Source organism: Podarcis erhardii, assembly GCF_964252035.2.
Source record: "Podarcis erhardii genome assembly, chromosome: 15".
In the NCBI taxonomy this organism is placed as follows: Eukaryota; Metazoa; Chordata; class Lepidosauria; order Squamata; family Lacertidae; genus Podarcis; species Podarcis erhardii.
The window spans coordinates 24,897,886-24,914,320 of NC_138505.1; the positions used below are offsets into that span (position 1 = coordinate 24,897,886).

General features: G+C 48.0%; 1 protein-coding gene across 4 annotated transcripts in view; it reads left to right on the plus strand.

The window, feature by feature from the left end:
* Positions 1-274: 274 nt before the first annotated feature.
* SMTN (smoothelin) overlaps positions 275-16,435 on the plus strand; it is an 81,407-nt gene continuing 65,246 nt past the window's right edge. For all 4 annotated transcript variants that reach the window (XM_081841762.1, XM_081841765.1, XM_081841764.1 and 1 more), the window contains exons 1-2: positions 275-386; positions 2,073-2,268. In XM_081841762.1, coding sequence (XP_081697888.1) covers positions 2,218-2,268 — 51 coding nt within the window. In that variant the 5' untranslated portion in view covers positions 275-386; positions 2,073-2,217. The remainder of the gene's footprint in view (positions 387-2,072; positions 2,269-16,435) is intronic.

A 16,435-nucleotide genomic window follows, 5' to 3' on the forward strand; every position in this document is an offset into this window, starting at 1 on the left:
TCAATGAGCTTTCTCTTACAAAAACGTCGTTCAAGCCAGTCTTGTCCTCAATCCCGGGGCGCCACCTTGAACTACAACCCCCAGCATGCCAAGCAGGGAAGGCGGGCTTGCAGGCATAGGGAGGCGTGGCCACCCAATTGAATTGAACCAATAGCGCAAGGCGGAGAGCTGTTACGCGAGCGTTCGGAGACAGATCCGCCCTGCGATTGGTCCCTTCGAGAAAATCGGGGCGGGGCCTTGAAGGAGGAGGCTGGGATTTGGCGGCGCGGCGCGGGTTGCTGGCTCAGAAGTGCTTCGAGAGCCGGAGGGAGCGGATCTGTATCGGGATTTGAAAAGTGCATAGGGGCAGGGCTTGGCTCCTGCATGGCTCTGCCGGTTCTGCCGAGGTGCGTGCCTTGTTCTTGATTGTGTATGAGGCGGGGGGGGGGAGTAAATAGTTAATCCGGATTAATGTGAGCGGAGGGGGGAGGTGAATGGCTAATCCGGACCGGGAAAGGTGTGTTGCCAACGTAAAGCGGGTCTTTATTGAGAGGAAGAGAAGTCAACAGGTTAACTGGATTCGGGAACAGCAGTGGACTAGATCCGGATTGCAGAGGATGTGTTAGGCTAGTAGATCCGGATTGAAGAGGATGTGTGTCCCAAATCTGGACAGCGCGTCTGGTTTGTCGTCGGTAATCCTGAAAATGGGTGCGCAACTTGGACATCGGTTTCAGAAAAGGCTACACATTTAAGCGCTACTAAGCGCTACTACTTCATTGCGTGTGCAATGAAATTCCTTAATCTGGATTAAAGGGGATTTCTCACCCCACACCTCCCTCCTATACTTGCTATTAACTTCATGTGTTGCTGCCCTTTCCTGACACCTGGTTTTGGGCCCCTGAAGTACCAGGTACTGTCGTTTCTGGAGTGTGTGTGTGGACATCGGTTGGCACTTACCTGGCAGCTGTAGAAAGATTTAAAAGTTAGCATTCACTTGATTTTTCACTATTTTAATAGTCATTGTGCCATAACCATGTGGACCCTCTATTTCTAGATCTATTGAACCTCGAAAATATTGAGTTTCTTGTTCCACTCTGGATGAAAGACTTTGCATAACTGCACGTTAAACTGCCTGTGGGCTATGCCCCCATCCTTCCCACAGATACTTTTTAAAATAACGACTTAAATCAGTATACACTGTATATTATTTACTGTCTTTTGACCCCCCCAAAAAAGCTCAGGCTAATATATGTCTGGGTCAGCCTGCTTGATCCTCTCAACAACCCTGTGAGGTAGGCTTGTAGAGAGGATGCAACATATCAAAGGGAGTCTGATGTCTGAATAGGCACCTGAAGCCTCTTCTGGTCCAAATCAGTTTCCATTCATTTCTTATCATTTCTGTGTTACCTTGTGTGTCTGGATATGTATATAATATCTCTCTGTGTGTGTCAGTGATGACACCAGTCTGGTAAGTATGCTGCCTGCCTCTTTGTCATTCCCAATTAAAATGAAGCAATTTCTTGTGAGTAGTCAGTTGTGCCGACTTCTGCAAGGCTTATTTTCCTGAGTCAGCCCTTCTCCCCCCCCCCCAAAAAAAAATATATGTTGGGTATCTGGGTGGGCAAGATGCTAGCTGGCCCGCTGCCTTTTTGGCACGTTTTGGAATCGGTATGTGTCTGAGCTGGGTGGAAAGCTTTTCTCCCTGATGAGTTGAGAAACTCTGGCGCTCTGCTTGAGGCTCCTTGCCTGGCCAAACTCTTGGAAAACGGAGTTGAGAGAGGGGGAGAGGTCTCTCTCTCTCTAGGTCTGGGGTTGTGTGTCTTGAGGGACTCATCAGAGTTTCCTGGAAGCCAGTTGGCCGGTGTGTGTACATGAGAGAAAGAGAGATCTACGATGTTCTCGGCCAGGACTGGCGTTCAGACGGTCTCTTTTTCCAGTTTGGGGATTAGCAGCCAGTGAATCTGGCTGCCCTGACTCCATTTGCCTTTCAACACCCTGTTTAATGACTCCGGGGGAGAGACCTCCCAATTATTATCTCTTTCTCTCCTCCCCCCCCCCCCCGCCTAACGCAGCTGTGGTTTGTTCTCTTCCAGAGTTCCTCCTCTGAGCCGGCTGTTTGGATGCTGAGCGGGCCACACTCCCAGAGTTTGCACACGGAAGCGGTGTCTTGAGACCACTGTGAGGGTCTTTTCTTTGGTGGGGGGCAGAAGGTGGGAAGCTGGACGTTGACCGGGGGACATGTCGGAGGAGAGGCTGTTAAGCATGGATGAGGGGGCGCTCCGGAAATTGGTGAGTTTCTCCCGGGATGCCTGCCCTATGGAAGGTGCCTGCAGATTGCTGCAGAGGCTTTAAGAAAGTTTTGGGTACCTATCGCTGGCTACTTGTGGGTTCAGATCACCAAGTCCACACTAGGGATTGTTAGGAGTGAATGAAACTGCCAATATAACACAGCTGTACGAATCTATGGTGCAAATGCATTGGGAGCATTGTGTACGGTTTTGGCTGCCTCATCTCAGAATGGGTATTGAAAACTTGGAAAGGGGCAGCTGAAATTATCAAGGGAGTGGAGCGACTCCCCTAGGTTTCAGTGTTTGGGACTTTTTAGTTTAAAGATAAGGCAAAATGTGCTCGAGTCCGGCTTGTGGGTTTCCCACAGGTATCTGGTTGGCCACTGTGAGAACAGGATGCTGGACTAGATGGGATATTGACTTCATCTAGCACTGTTCTTCATGTGCTCTTAGAGTCCAGAGTGAAGCCAGGGGGCTTTCAAGAGTGCCTTCTCCACCCAGCACGCTTCTTGCTTCTCAGAGCCTGCAAGGTCTGCAGATCTTTGATGCAAGAACGACAGACTTTTTGTGTGTGTGTGCATTTGTCTTTCATCATGGAAGTCAAGGTGGTGTACTTTGGGGCCTCCAGGTAGTCTTCTGTCCATGCACAACAACTGCTTTGCAGGCAGAAAGTCGCAGGTCCAACCCTCCAGGTAGGGCTTGGAACGTCCTGTGGCTGAAACCCTGGACAGGTGCTGCCAGTCAGTGCAGACAATACTGAACTAGATGGACTCAGTGGTCTGATGCAGTACAGTGAAGGTCTCTGGCTCAGTGACAGAACATCTGCTTTGCATGCAAAAGGTTCCAGGTTCAGTCTCTAGGCAGGGCTGGGACTGTTCTGTTCCGGAAGCCCCAGAGAGCTGCTGCCAGTTAGTGTAGACAATACTGAGCTAGATGGATCTATGTTATTAGACTTGTCTAATGTTGGCCATAACATGTTCTTCCACCATGAAATGGGAGAAAAATAGTACTGCTACTGCTACTAAGAATAATTTTATTATTTATATGTCGCCCATCTGACTGGATTGCCCCCAATCTAAGTAATACTTAGAATAGTAGATGCAGTAAAATGAATGGGCAATAGTTCAGCGGGTCTTTTCTGAATACAATAAATCTTGGTTATTTTTATTACAAGATTATTACTTTTAAAAATCCTTAATGAAGGCTCGCAGGATGGTTTACCTTGCTTTCAGGCATAGAATCTTGAAAGTACACGGCACAAAAGGAAAATGGACTGGGAGGGCAGAGGAAATAGTAAGCAGAGTCTGGTACAAGTTCTCATGACCACCTGAAGTGAAAAAGCTCAAGGTGAGATGCCATCAAAAGGCGCTGGTTTCCCTGTTGCATCAATGGGGTGGCCCTGCATCCCTTCTCTTTCTTCCTTAGTTTATCTTGATGGAGTGACTATTGCTGCCAGGTGACAGCTGATGGAGGGAGGAACCCGGCTTCTCTGCAAAGCTAGTAGCGGCCCATATATATGAGCTCACGTGAAAATTTGAGGCCATTGTATACCGAGTCAGTCCATCAGTCCCATCTAACCCAGTACTGCCTACACTGACCAGAAGCAACTCTATGGCCGCCTTCCTCAACCTGGTGGCCTCTAGATGTTTTGGACTGCAATTCCCATCAGTCCCAGCTGATGTCATGGGTGCAGAATTCTGCAGCTGCCAAGGGAGCTTATTGAGTGCACCGTGCTTCTGAATATGCACAAAGGACGGGCCCAATCCTGACCTCTGTTTAGAAATTGTAAGCCACCGGGCGAGGGCTAGGAAGGAAAGGCAAGGAGGAGGCTCCTTGCAGACGAACTCCGCTTGCCAATAATAGACTTGAAATGCAACATGGATTCTTGTAAGCCCAGCTCCAGCCTGGTGCCCTCTATATACGGTAATCCCACAACGAACACACATTTAACTAGTGCGCATTCAGCTTTACACGCTTGGCAACTTAAAAAAATAATAATTAAAAAGGTAGTGTAAAGAGGACATGCATCTGGTGTGTGTGTGTGGAAACTTGGGCAGTCCCGCCCTCTATTCATCTCAATGTGTTTCGACTATACCTGATTTTGGCTTTAAGTGTGATCCCCGAAATGTAACCTTGGGCAGGTTGAGGGCTTGCTGTATCGCTGGACTGTGGTTCCCATCAGCCCCTGCTTCATATGGCTGTGCTTGGCCGGGGCTGATGGGAGTTGTAGTCTAACAACATTGCCAGGCTATGTTCTGCCTCCACGATGGCTGTGTTCTGCTTCCAAAGGCAGGATGACTGAATGCCAGTTGCTGGGAATCCCAGCTCAGATCCTGCTTTTAGGCATCTTGTAAGCATCTGGTTGGGATGCGGGTGGCACTGTGGGTTAAACCACAGAGCCTAGGACTTGCCGATCGGAAGGTCGGCAGTTTGAATCCCTGTGACGGGGTGAGCTCCCGTTGCTTGGTCCCTGCTCCTGCCAACTTAGCAGTTCAAAAGCACGTCAAAGTGCAAGTAGATAAATAGGTACCGCTCCGGCGGGAAGGTAAACGGCGTTTCCGTGCGCTGCTCTGGTTCTCCAGAAGCGGCTTAGTCATGCTGGCCACATGACCCAGAAGCTGTACGCCGGCTCCCTTGGCCAATAAAGCGAGATGAGTGCTGCAACCCTAGAGTCGTCTGCGACTGGACCTAATGATCATGGGTCCCTTTACCTTTAAGCATCTGGTTAGGGCCACTGTGAGAACAGGATGCTGCATTAAACAGGCCTCTGGCCTGATCCAGGAGGGCTCTTCCAGGCTGGGGAAGTGGAACCTTCTTAGGCAACAGGAATCCGTTGGTTTTATGGCCGGCACGTGACGTTCTTTCCTCTCATAAAAGTTTGCCAGTTTTGCATCTTCTGTAGGTGTCCTTTGCCTGCCAAACCAAGCGGGTGCCCGGCGCCCTTTGAAAATGAGCCGTCCCAGAGCCCATTTTGGCTCACCTGGTCCCTGGAGCTGTTGGCCCTGAAATGAGCCGATGAGCTTTACAAGGGCTCTTTGTGTGCCTTCCAGATTGTCTTCTCTCTCACTCTCTCTCTCTCTCTTTCTTTTTCACTGTGCCAAATTCCGTTTCCACTGCCCTGCCCTGCCCAGGAGGGGATATACATCATTCAGAGCTGGAGAAGGAGGTTGGAACATCTCTCTCTCTCTCTCTCTCTCTCTCTCTCTCTCTCCCCTGGAGAAACTTCTCCGTGTTGGACCTCTCCATCTCCCCACTCATTCCCTTTGGATAAGAGATGTCTGGAGATTGTTCAGGGCTGAGCATCACACCTGGAGAGGTGTTGGGTGGGCTGGGAGATGCAGGGGCTGTTCACTGCTAGGCTAGTTCTAAAAGAATTGGCCTAGCTGTATTTCTCAGCTGTTGTTGGATTACAACTAGCCACTGCTAGTTGGGATGATGGGAGGTGTAGTCCCAACGACAACTCGGGGACCCAAGCTTGAGAAACACTGCGAGAGGAAGTCCCTTGTTTGAGTGACCTGGGAGATGCTGCTGTTCAGTGGGAGAGCATCTGCCTTGTGGAACGCAGAAGCTCCAAGGTTCAATCTGTAGCATCTTGAGCAGGGGTAGGCAACCTAACTTGGGAGAAAAGCAATGACAAACCTAGACAGCATCTTAAAAAGCAGAGACATCACCTTGCCAACAAAGGTCCATATAGTTAAAGCCATGGTTTTCCCAGTAGTGATGTATGGAAGTGAGAGCTGGACCATAAAGAAGGCTGATCACCGAAGAATTGATGCTTTTGAATTATGGTGCTGGAGGAGACTCTTGAGAGTCCCATGGACTGCAAGAAGATCAAACCTCTCCATTCTGAAGGAAATCAGCCCTGAGTGCTCACTGGAAGGACAGGTCCTGAAGCTGAGGCTTCAATACTTTGGCCACCTCATGAGAAGAGAAGACTCCCTGGAAAAGAGCCTGATGTTGGGAAAGATGGAGGGCACAAGGAGAAGGGGACGACAGAGGACGAGATGGCTGGACAGTGTTCTTGAAGCTACTAACATGAGTTTGACCAAACTGCAGGAGGCAGTGGGAGACAGAAGTGCCTGGCGTGCTCTGGTCCATGGGGTCACGAAGAGTCGAACATGACTAAACGACTAAACAGCAACAAGGAAACCTAAGGCCCGGGGCCAGATCTGGCCCAATCGCCTTCTAAATCCGGCCCGTGGACGGTCCAGGAACCAGGGTGTTTTTACATGAGTAGAATGTGTCCTTTTATTTAAAATGCATCTCTGGGTTATTTGTGGGGCATAGGGATTCGTTCACCCCCCCAAAAAAAATATAGTCCGGCCCCCCATAAGGTCTGAGGGATGGTGGACCGGCCCATGGCTGAAAAAGGTTGCTGAGCCCTGATCTTGAGGTAGGGCTGGGAAAAGACCCCCCTGCCTGACACCCTGGAGAGCTGCTGCCAGTCAGTGTAAACAACACTGAGCTGGATGCTTGAGCTCAGTGGAGTGCTTGCTTTGCTTGCAGAAGGTCGTCCGGCTTCAATCCCCAGAGTGGTTTAACTTGTCAGTCCCTCTTCCCAGGGAACTCTGGGAATTGTAATTCTGTGAGGGGGAATGGGGGGGTGTCTCCTGACTACTCAGCACCCTTAACAAACTACAGCTCCCAGGATTCTTTGGGGGAAGCCATTCCTGTTTCTGAAGTGCTTTGAATGAATCCTAGAATTGTAGAGTTGGAAGGGACCTTGTGGGTCATCTAGTCCAACCCGTGCAATGCAGAAATATGCAGCTGTCCCATACGGGGATCAAACTTGTGACCTTGGCATTATCAGCACCACGCTCTCACCAACTGAGCTGTTTCCTCAATGAATAGTGTAATGTGACTGAAGAGCAGTTCTTCTGGGTTTAATGGTATGGTTGGAGGCTACCTCCCCAAGCAGCTGCATGTTGATGTTCCCTGCAATAGACTCTTCCTTCGCAGCCCCTGCAAACTTGTCACTAGCTGGGTTCTATGGCTCCTTCTTGTACCACTTCAAAACGTAGTGCAAGTAGTGTCATAGCTGAGCATGAGCTGTGAACCCCAGCTTCAAATCTCACGTCATCTGTGCTGGAGATAGTAGCCCTTTGTCCTCGCAGCTCTGTCCAATCTGTAATATTATTATTCTTTTATTATTTTTATTGACTTTATATACAGTGGTACCTTGGTTCTTGAACGCCTTGGCTCCCGAGCAAATCGGCTCCTGAACACCGCAAACCCGGAGTAAGTGTTCTGGTTTGTGAATGTTTTTCAGAAGCCGAACGTCCGACTCAACTTCCACTTGAGTGCAGGAAGCTCCTTCAGCTAATTCTGAAGCCGCATCTTGGTTTTTGTATGGTTTCGGGAGTCAAACGGACTTCCAGAATGGATTAAGTTTGAGAACCAAGGTACCACTGTACCGCCCTATACCTGGAGGTCTCATGGAAGACTATGGGAAGAATAAAAGCAGCCTACCTTATAGGATCATTGTATTATTATTATCCACTACTACTACTACTACTATTTCTATGTTTATATCTCACCTTTCCTACAAGCAGCTCAAGGTGGTGAACATGATTCTTCACCTCTCCATTTTATCGTCACAACAACCCTGCTATGTAGGTTATTCTGAGAGACGGTGGCTGGCCCAAGGTCGCCCAATGAGCTTCCTGACTGAGTGGGGATTCGAACCCTGGTCTCCCAGGGCCTAGTCCAATGCTCTAAATGTCAACTATTTACAAGGCACTTGGGGACACTTGAGCTGCCAAATCGTGCCGTCTTAAAGTTCACGCAATCCTTTTCCTACCTTGAGGTACTTTTCGTCCCATCGCCTGCTCTGAGCACCTGGGGCTGTTTTTGCTCTGGTCGCCGGTTTGCCAGAGGCAGGTGACCGGCACACCGTGTCCTTGTGTTTTCTGCTATCTCCCGTTCTTCTATTTGTTTGCACAAGCGTCGTTCTGTTTGTCCGTTTTGCTGCTACGTCGTGGCAAATACCGGCTTCACGGGCAAAAAAAGCCTGTTCTGTGAGATGCTTAAAAACACAACCTGGTAGCTTGATTTATCCTTCAGCCCGAGTGCCAAAGAAGCTTTGGCCTAGAGGCCCCTTAAAAACTTGGTGACGTGCATATAATGCCAGGTTTCGGTTAACCAGCAACTCCCCCTTGCCCCCCCTCCCATTCCTGCCACAACAAGATTAGTTTGCCTCAAGCTGGGAACACACTGTGATCAGGACCTGTGCGAATTCTCAGCTGTCTTCTCCCATCGAGCAAACATGCTACCTTCTGGGATGGTGTAAAGAAAATGTTCAGGTGCAGTTTCAAGGAAAATTGCTCTGTCCATTGGCCAGAAGATATGTGATTCTCAGGCCACGTCCCTAGCTTTGCAAGCCTTCCTTCTGCACAAGTTTACTCAAGAGTCGGCCGTATATGAGACAAACCTGCTGCATCAAGCCAAATGTCCCTTTTGGTCCAGGATTTTCTGCTCACAGTGACCCACCAAGATACCCATGGGAAACCAGCAAGCAAGATCTGAGCCCAAGCTCCTGCTGTTTCCAGCAAATTGGTCTTTGAAAGCATTACTGCTTCCAGCTATGGAGACAGCATAGCTATTGTGGCTTGATAGCCTTCCTGCATTTGTCAAAACCTCTTTTATTTTTTGAAATCTCTTTTTTTTTGTTTTACAAATGCAAAGTACAAATAAACAGAGATTATTTTTTTTAAAAAAATCTATATAAATAGATTATCCGAATCTCGGGACTCCCGCCCCCCCAATCCTCTCCATGGGGTCTCGTTTTAAACATTTACTACTGCATATTCATTCATACTCCAATTTTTATATCAAACCATGGTAATTTTTACACTGCAAGTGAAATCAAAATCCTGCTTTTGTTTCCATCTGCTTACAGTGGTCTCCTAAGTAACTCATATCTTTTCCCCATTCTTTTATAAAGTTTTTGTCCTCTTGGGTTCTGAGTTTTCCAGTCAGTTTTTCATGTACGGAGCAACAGCCGCCCGGATGCTACTAGCCCAGAGATGGGAAAAAGATGGAAAAGTCCCTACTCAGAGAAGAATGGAAAAACAAGCTGATGGACTATGCTGAGATGGCAAAACTGACTGTCAAAACCCCTTTTAAAGCCATTCAAGTTGGTGGCCATCACTGTCTGCTGTGGGAGGGAGTTCCACAGTCTCTGTGCTGTGTGAAGGAGGACTTTCTTTTATCTCTCCAGAATATCCAGCTTCACTGGATGTCTCTACCAGTTCTAGCGTTAACGAGGGCAGGAGAAAACCTTTTCTATATCCACTCTGCACGCCGTGCATAATTGTGTGTAAACTTCTCCTCTTATTCACCTTTTTTTTCCAAACTAAAAAAGTCCAAAACGCTGCAATCATGTAGGAGTCACTCTGCCTCTTGGATCATTTTGGTTGCCCTTTTCTGAACGTTTTCCAGCTCTACAATATCTTCTTTGAGGTGAGGCGATGAGGACTGACAATCGGAAGCAAGATCTGTTTTTTCCTAAGAGGCTGGAGGCAGAGTTCGAATTTAGCCAGGTGCCAAGCGCATTTTGTGACCAGCATGGGTCCAGCAGAATGTCACTTAGAGAAGGATCTGAAATATTTTCCTTTGTTTTATTCTGGATTGTTTTATTTGCTGTTTCAATGTCTCGTCAGCAGCTTTGAGATCTGTTTGTAGCCAGTGTGGTGTAGTGGTTCAGAGCGATAGACTCGTAATCTGGGGAACCGGGTTCGATTCCCCGCTCCTCCACATGCAGCTGCTGGGTGACCTTGGGCCAGTCACACTTCTCTGAAGTCTCTCAGCCCCACTCACCTCACAGAGTGTTTGTTGTGGGGGAGGAAGGGAAAGGAGAATGTTAGCCGCTTTGAGACTCCTGAAAGGGAGTGAAAGGCGGGATATCAAATCCAAACTCCTCCTCTTCTTCTTCTTCTTCTTCTTCTTCTTCTTCTTCTTTAAAATACAAAGTGGTACAGAAAGGAAAGCAATATGCAGCATCCTATTCAGTCCAGCTCTTTCTTTCTAGAACCATAAGGACTAGAATCCTAATTTCTTTTGAGGGTAAAGGATGTAGATCTGTGAAACAGCACCAGCCTTTCAAACAAGGTCCCCGCATTCAAGCCGAGGCATCACAGGATCCTGGCAACTTGTTCCTCTGTGGCTGAGAGAGTGTCCCTGGTTGCTGATTTGCTGCTGGGCCACGTTCAAGGTACCTGTGCTAATTCACAAAGCCCTAAGTAACTTGAGCCCAAAGTCCCTTAGAGACCTGATTCCTTATGCTCCACCTCTGTCGCCGAGATCCTCTGATGGGACACTTTCACTGCTCCCCCACGTGGCCCCTGAGGTTTGGCTGCCCTTCGCTGGGGACTGAGCCTGTGGCAGGCCTTGCCCTGTGGAACTCCCTGCCACTAGAGGTTCAGCAGGAACCATCACATGACTTTTGAAAACTTGGTTGTTGTTGTTTAGACCGGACTTCGCAATGTGATCTTTTCTCTTAATCGAATCAGTCTCTGGTTTGTTGATGATGGTTGTTTATGGCTTTACCGATCGCTCTATGTTTTGCCGATTTTAACGGTACGTCGGAGACCACCTTGCTATATTATGAATCTGTAAATAAATGGATTAACTTAAGGAGATAGATTTAAACTGGGCCTAAGCCGTACAGCATGTGGCTTGCATATAGAAGATCCCTGGTTCAGTCCTTCGCATCTGCAGGTAGGTGTGGGAACATCCTGGAGGAGATGTTCCACTGACATGACCCAGCAGGGATGTTTACCTATGCTGACAGCTCTGAGGCTGTGTGTGCTTGGTTGGAGAACGAGAACAGGTGCACTTGGGCGGCTGCTTTTTCAGGAAGTCAGGCAGAGAGGTGTGTCTGGGACCTGGTGCTGGCCACCTGCTCCTCTGTGCCCTTTGCGGCAGGCACACAATATAATTTGCAGAATGAGATGATGGGCTGTGAGGAGACTCCCTGTAGGGATGTGAATAGATAGTAGGATATATTTATTAGATATAATCCTTCCTCACATTTGTGGGGAGTGGTATCCCTTTGCAGCTTAAAAAGAAGCTTAGATTTTAATTTTAATTTATTGATCTTTGTTTTCTTCATCTCATCAGCAATCCAGAATATATATATATATATATATATATATATATATATATATATATTCGTACCTTGGATCCCGAACGCCTTGCGAGTCGAATGTTTTGGCTCCCAAGTGCCGCAAAGCGAGTGTTCTGGCTTGCGAACGTTCTTTGGAACCTGAACGTCCGGCGCGGCTTCCGATTGGCTGCAGGAACTTCTTGCAGCCAATTGGAAGCCGCTCCTTGGTTTCCGAACATTTTGGAAGTCGAACGGACTTCCGAGGTACCGCTGTATAGCTATGCACTGTCTTTTAATGGTGTATCTAGGTGCATTCTGTATCATGAAGAGAAGGCATATTTCTTTGTAGTGATGGTTGAAATGGCCACGATGGTCGCAACAACAAATAAACTGAAAAACACAATATAGCTATGTCCTCTCTCTGTGAGGACACAGTGAGAGTGTTTCTCAGCAGAGTTCTCCCTAGCAAACTTCCAGGAAAACTCTGTGAGCATCGGCTCTTACCCTGAAGCTATCTAGCAATCGTGAATTGTTGGTTTTGACTGCACTTTACATATCCCACCCTCCCTCTCCCTGACAGGGCCTATTTTTGAAAATGTAAAGCCTAGAGGTGGGAAGGCCTGGAAAACCCCCAGAAAAATAGGGGGGGAAACCCCACCCCCAATTTTTCTGGTTTTTCTCTAGTCCTTCCCATCTCTTGAAGCCTGCTCCAGAGGGCTCTCATTCTGTTTGGATGAGCACACAGGAAGCAGAATTGCGGAATCACATGCCTGCCTGTGCTAACCCTACCTGGTTGCTCTTATGTCTTGATTAGCAGCCTCGTAGCTGGTTGTCTTTTGAGTATTTCAAAAGACAAAATAAAAAAACTGTGGCTTTGAAACCAGTGACTGATTCAAAATTACATAGACTTAAGACCTGCTCCTTCAGACTCGGGAACTACCGTGCAAATTTTTTTTTCTTTATGATATCATAGAATCATAAAGTTGGAAGGGATACCCTGAGGATAATCTAGTCCAGGCAAATCCGGCCCTCCAGATGTTTTGGGACTACAATTCCCATCATCCCTGATCACTGTTCCTGTTAGTTAGGGATCATGGGAATTGTAGGCCAAAAATATTTGGAGGGCCGAGTTTGCCTGAATTCTAGTCCAACCCCCTGCAAGGCAGGAATATGCAGCTGTCCCATACGGGGATCGAACCTGCAACCTTGGCGTTATCAGCACTCTAACTAAATGAGCTATCCAGGCACCTTAAGAGGTGCCCAGATGCATAGCAAACAGACCAGCTTCCCCAGATCTTCCCATCTGTTCCAGACCAGCCTTGAACCCAGATTCTGTTGCCGAAATAGTATAATGGAATGTGATACTTGATTCAGTTTTTGGTTTAAAGATGGAAAACTGTGGTTTTAGTCCTCATTAAGAAGGAGCTCTGTGGTTCAGCTTCTGTCTCTACAGTACTTGACTGTCATATGGGTTAGCTGTTGTTTTCAGCGAAGGAAGGTTCACGAACCAATTGTTGCCTGGAATGGCATGGAGGTTTTGCCAAAAATTGTCTTGTAGTTCCTTGGACTTGTTTCCCTCTAAATCTCCAGCACCCTTTAATTCTGGTTTAGTGTGTGGGGTTTGCCTATGGAGAAATCTCTGCTCCAATCCCTGCTTGGTTCTGCGGCCTGTAAGGTATGTGCTGGGCAGCAATTCAGTATTTCTTTTCCCCACCCTAGCCTACCTCTCAGGATTGTTGTGAGGAAAAATGGTGCTCTTAGTCTCTCTGTGCTCTGAAAACAGGCTTTCTATAACCTTCCGTGTTCTGCGGTTCAAAGATTTGGTCGGGTAGTTTTAAAGCATTACCTCAGCTCAACAAAAAACTTTAATCATCAACCAATCTGATACTTATGTTAGCTCCGAAAGTAAATAGTTACAACTCTTTAGTGTGGAAACAATGAAATTGCCTTTTAAAAATGTAGCTGTTAATCTAAGGGTTATTATGACTCAATTTATAATGTGCCAACAATTTTGTGCAAAGTTTAAAAAGCAAGACAGTATATTAATTTAATCTACCTTTTTAAACAATGTTAGAGAAGATATAAATGAGAACGCTTTCCCTCTTGGCTCAAAAGCCCAGATCTGCCTGCAGTTGCAAAATTAATAAGAAAGAAGAAGAGGAAAATTAAACTGAAATAACACGTAGCTGTGTCTATTTAAAAAGCAAAAAGCCAGTTTTTAAAGCTGCAAGCCAGTTCCTTCAAAGCAGCTTCATGGAATATTTTTACAATATTTGACAATTAGCCCTACTTGTTCTCAGTCGCAGTTCCCTTGGGGTGACCCGGGAGGCGAGTTCAGAAGCTGCCCTCCTTTAACCCACAGATAACATTGTTTACTACATTTAGATCTCGCCTTTCCGCCAGTGAGCTCAAGGTGGTGTCTACCTGGTTCTAAAAGAGACTTGGTTAAAAGTGCACTGTCAGAAATTACTTTTCAGCAAATATTTTTATTCACAGGTTTTCAAAATATGCAGGCAACAAAGGTTTAAGCAGATTCACAGTGCAACTGTTGCAGTAGTGGACAATGTGAAGTCAAGGATGTTACAGTTTTGCAGTGGAAATGATTTATTTGTTGTAAAATAACAGCCGAACAACATTGTTATTGATCCGTGCGGGTTTTTTATTTTATTTTTTGCTATCCAGCCCGATGATGAAATTGCGGAGGGTTAGAATTACCCTGCCCCACTGGGAGCCCTGTCTTTGTTGGTGGGGGGCTTGGAGGTCTCTCCCTTGTTATTTTGATCCTGCTCTCTGAACTTTTGGAGACTGGAGGCTGGTCTTATTTCTTCACTCAGGCTAAGAGGGGATTAGCCCATATAAGGAGAAAACTATGCTCTTCTCTATTTTTCCCTTTCTCTTCCCTCTCTCTCCTCTCCTGCCCTTCAGCCAGGTTTCCTCCCCTCCCCACCTCTCTGCCCTGTCTTTACCCATCCTGTGCTTGCATTCCTCTGCCCCACTGCCGCCTCCATCCATGCCCCCTTCCAAATACCAGCAAGATTCCCCCTATAACTTTTTTCCCCTGCCAATGCATTCCTGAGGGCTGGGCACGGAGGGGATTGTGTGTGCTCCAGCAAAGGGTGGGTGGAAAAAGGAAAAGGGCTGGTGCGCAGCTGCAGTCCTTGGCAGATTCGGGATGATTGGTACATCTGGCACAGCATCGCTGACTCTGACCGGCAGCAGCAGCAGCAGCAGCAGCAGCAGCTCTCCAGGGTGTCAGGCAGGGGGTGTTCCTAGCCCTACCTAGAAATGCCATTGGGAATGGAGCCAGGGATCCTTCTATATGCTAAGCAGATACTCGGCTATCTGTTGGCCCATCTAGCTCAGTGTTGTCTGCACTGACTGGCAGCAGATACTCGGAGTTGCCAGGGATTTAACCCGAGACTTTATGCATGTAAGACAGATAGATGCTCTATACTACAAAGCTGTGTCCCTTTACTGGTTCAGACCATTGGTCCATCTAGCTCAGCACTGTCAACACGGACTGGCAGCATCTATCCAGGACTTCAAGCAAGGGCCCTACTTGGACATGCTGGGGATCAAAACTGGGACTGCCTACTGTATTATCATTATTATTATTATGCAAAGCAGATGCTCTGGCACTGAACCACAGCCCTTCTCTCTCCTCCCTACCTAGCCAGGTAACAAGGCCAACCCCCAAGGGGTGGGGAGAGAACAGCTTAAGCCCCTTTTCAGCCAGGTGGTGTGGAAGATAAGGAGTTCTGAGTCTTTACCTGTTTAGTTCTCCTCCCTCCCTCCAACTTGCTTGGGGCTCATCTGTTCACCCAGCTAGCTGGCAAAGGAAAGGCCGACTGGCACACCTGCACAATCTGCCTCCCGGATCCTGCCTGCCACTGCCTCGGCTGGCACAGGGCAAGGTGCTGGCTGGGTGCCACCCTCCTCGGGTTGGCTGGTTTGAATGCCTCTTTTGTTTCTCATTCACCTTGAATCAAGGGCTCCAGGTTGCGGCCGCCCCCTTTGGGTGGGGAGGAGGAAATGTGGGGTGTGGCAGGCCGCCCTTTGCTTCTGGGGGGGTGTCTCCCTGCAGAAGGTAATGAGGGTGGGTTAAGTTCCTGAAACACTTCCCCTCCCCCTCCCCCTCCCCCTCCCCCTCCCCCTCCCCCTCCCCATACCTCTAGTGGGGTGGATTATAGCATTTTTGTAGGGTTTGGGCTTTTTCTTCTATTCCAGGAGGGGGTGAATGGTTAAATCATCAATATGTTAAATGATTTTTTAAAATAAAAAAAATTATTGTTTTAATATAAGACCGAGAGACAGGGACTGGCCCAGGGACTGGTCATTCAGAGGGTTTCGTGGCTGAGTGGGGGATTCGAACCCTGGTCTTCCAAGTACTATCCCTGTGCTCTTAAGGGGGGGGGGCTCCAAACTGGCCCTATAGGTTTCATCAATTTCAGCGGGGTGTTTTCTCTAATCCACGGGTAGGCAAACTAAGGCCTGTGGGCTGAATCCGGCCCAATCACCTTCTAAATCTGCAGCGTGTTTTTACATGAGGAGAATGTGTCCTTTTATTTAAAATGCATCTCTGGGTTATTTGTGGGGCATAGGAATTCGTTCATTCCCCCCCCCCCAGATAAATATAGTCCAGCCCCCCACAAGGTCTGAGGGACAGTGGACCGGCCCCCTGCTGAAAAGGTTTGCTGACCCCTTCTCTAATCAGAGGTTTTCAAACTTTTTGGGTCCACAGTCCCCTGGATCAATTGCATTCTTTCTGCGGCACCCCTGTGGGGCTCAGGAGCCCAGTTGTGTCACCCCTTGCCTACAGAGCTGGCAGCCCCTCACCCTTTTTAAAACACCCTCCCTTGTGTGTTCCCTCTTCCTCCTCTCCCCTCTCCTTGGGAGTCCTCTGGGCAGCTACAGCTGCTGCCCCTGGTCTCTGAGCTTCCTCCCCTGCCCCAAAGAGGGGTGCCTCCTCACACTGCCCCATGGGGGCCTGAGAAGCACCCCATGGCCAGGCCCAGAGGCACCATTCACCTGGGGAGCTTGTAGACAGGGCTGCTGTAACAAA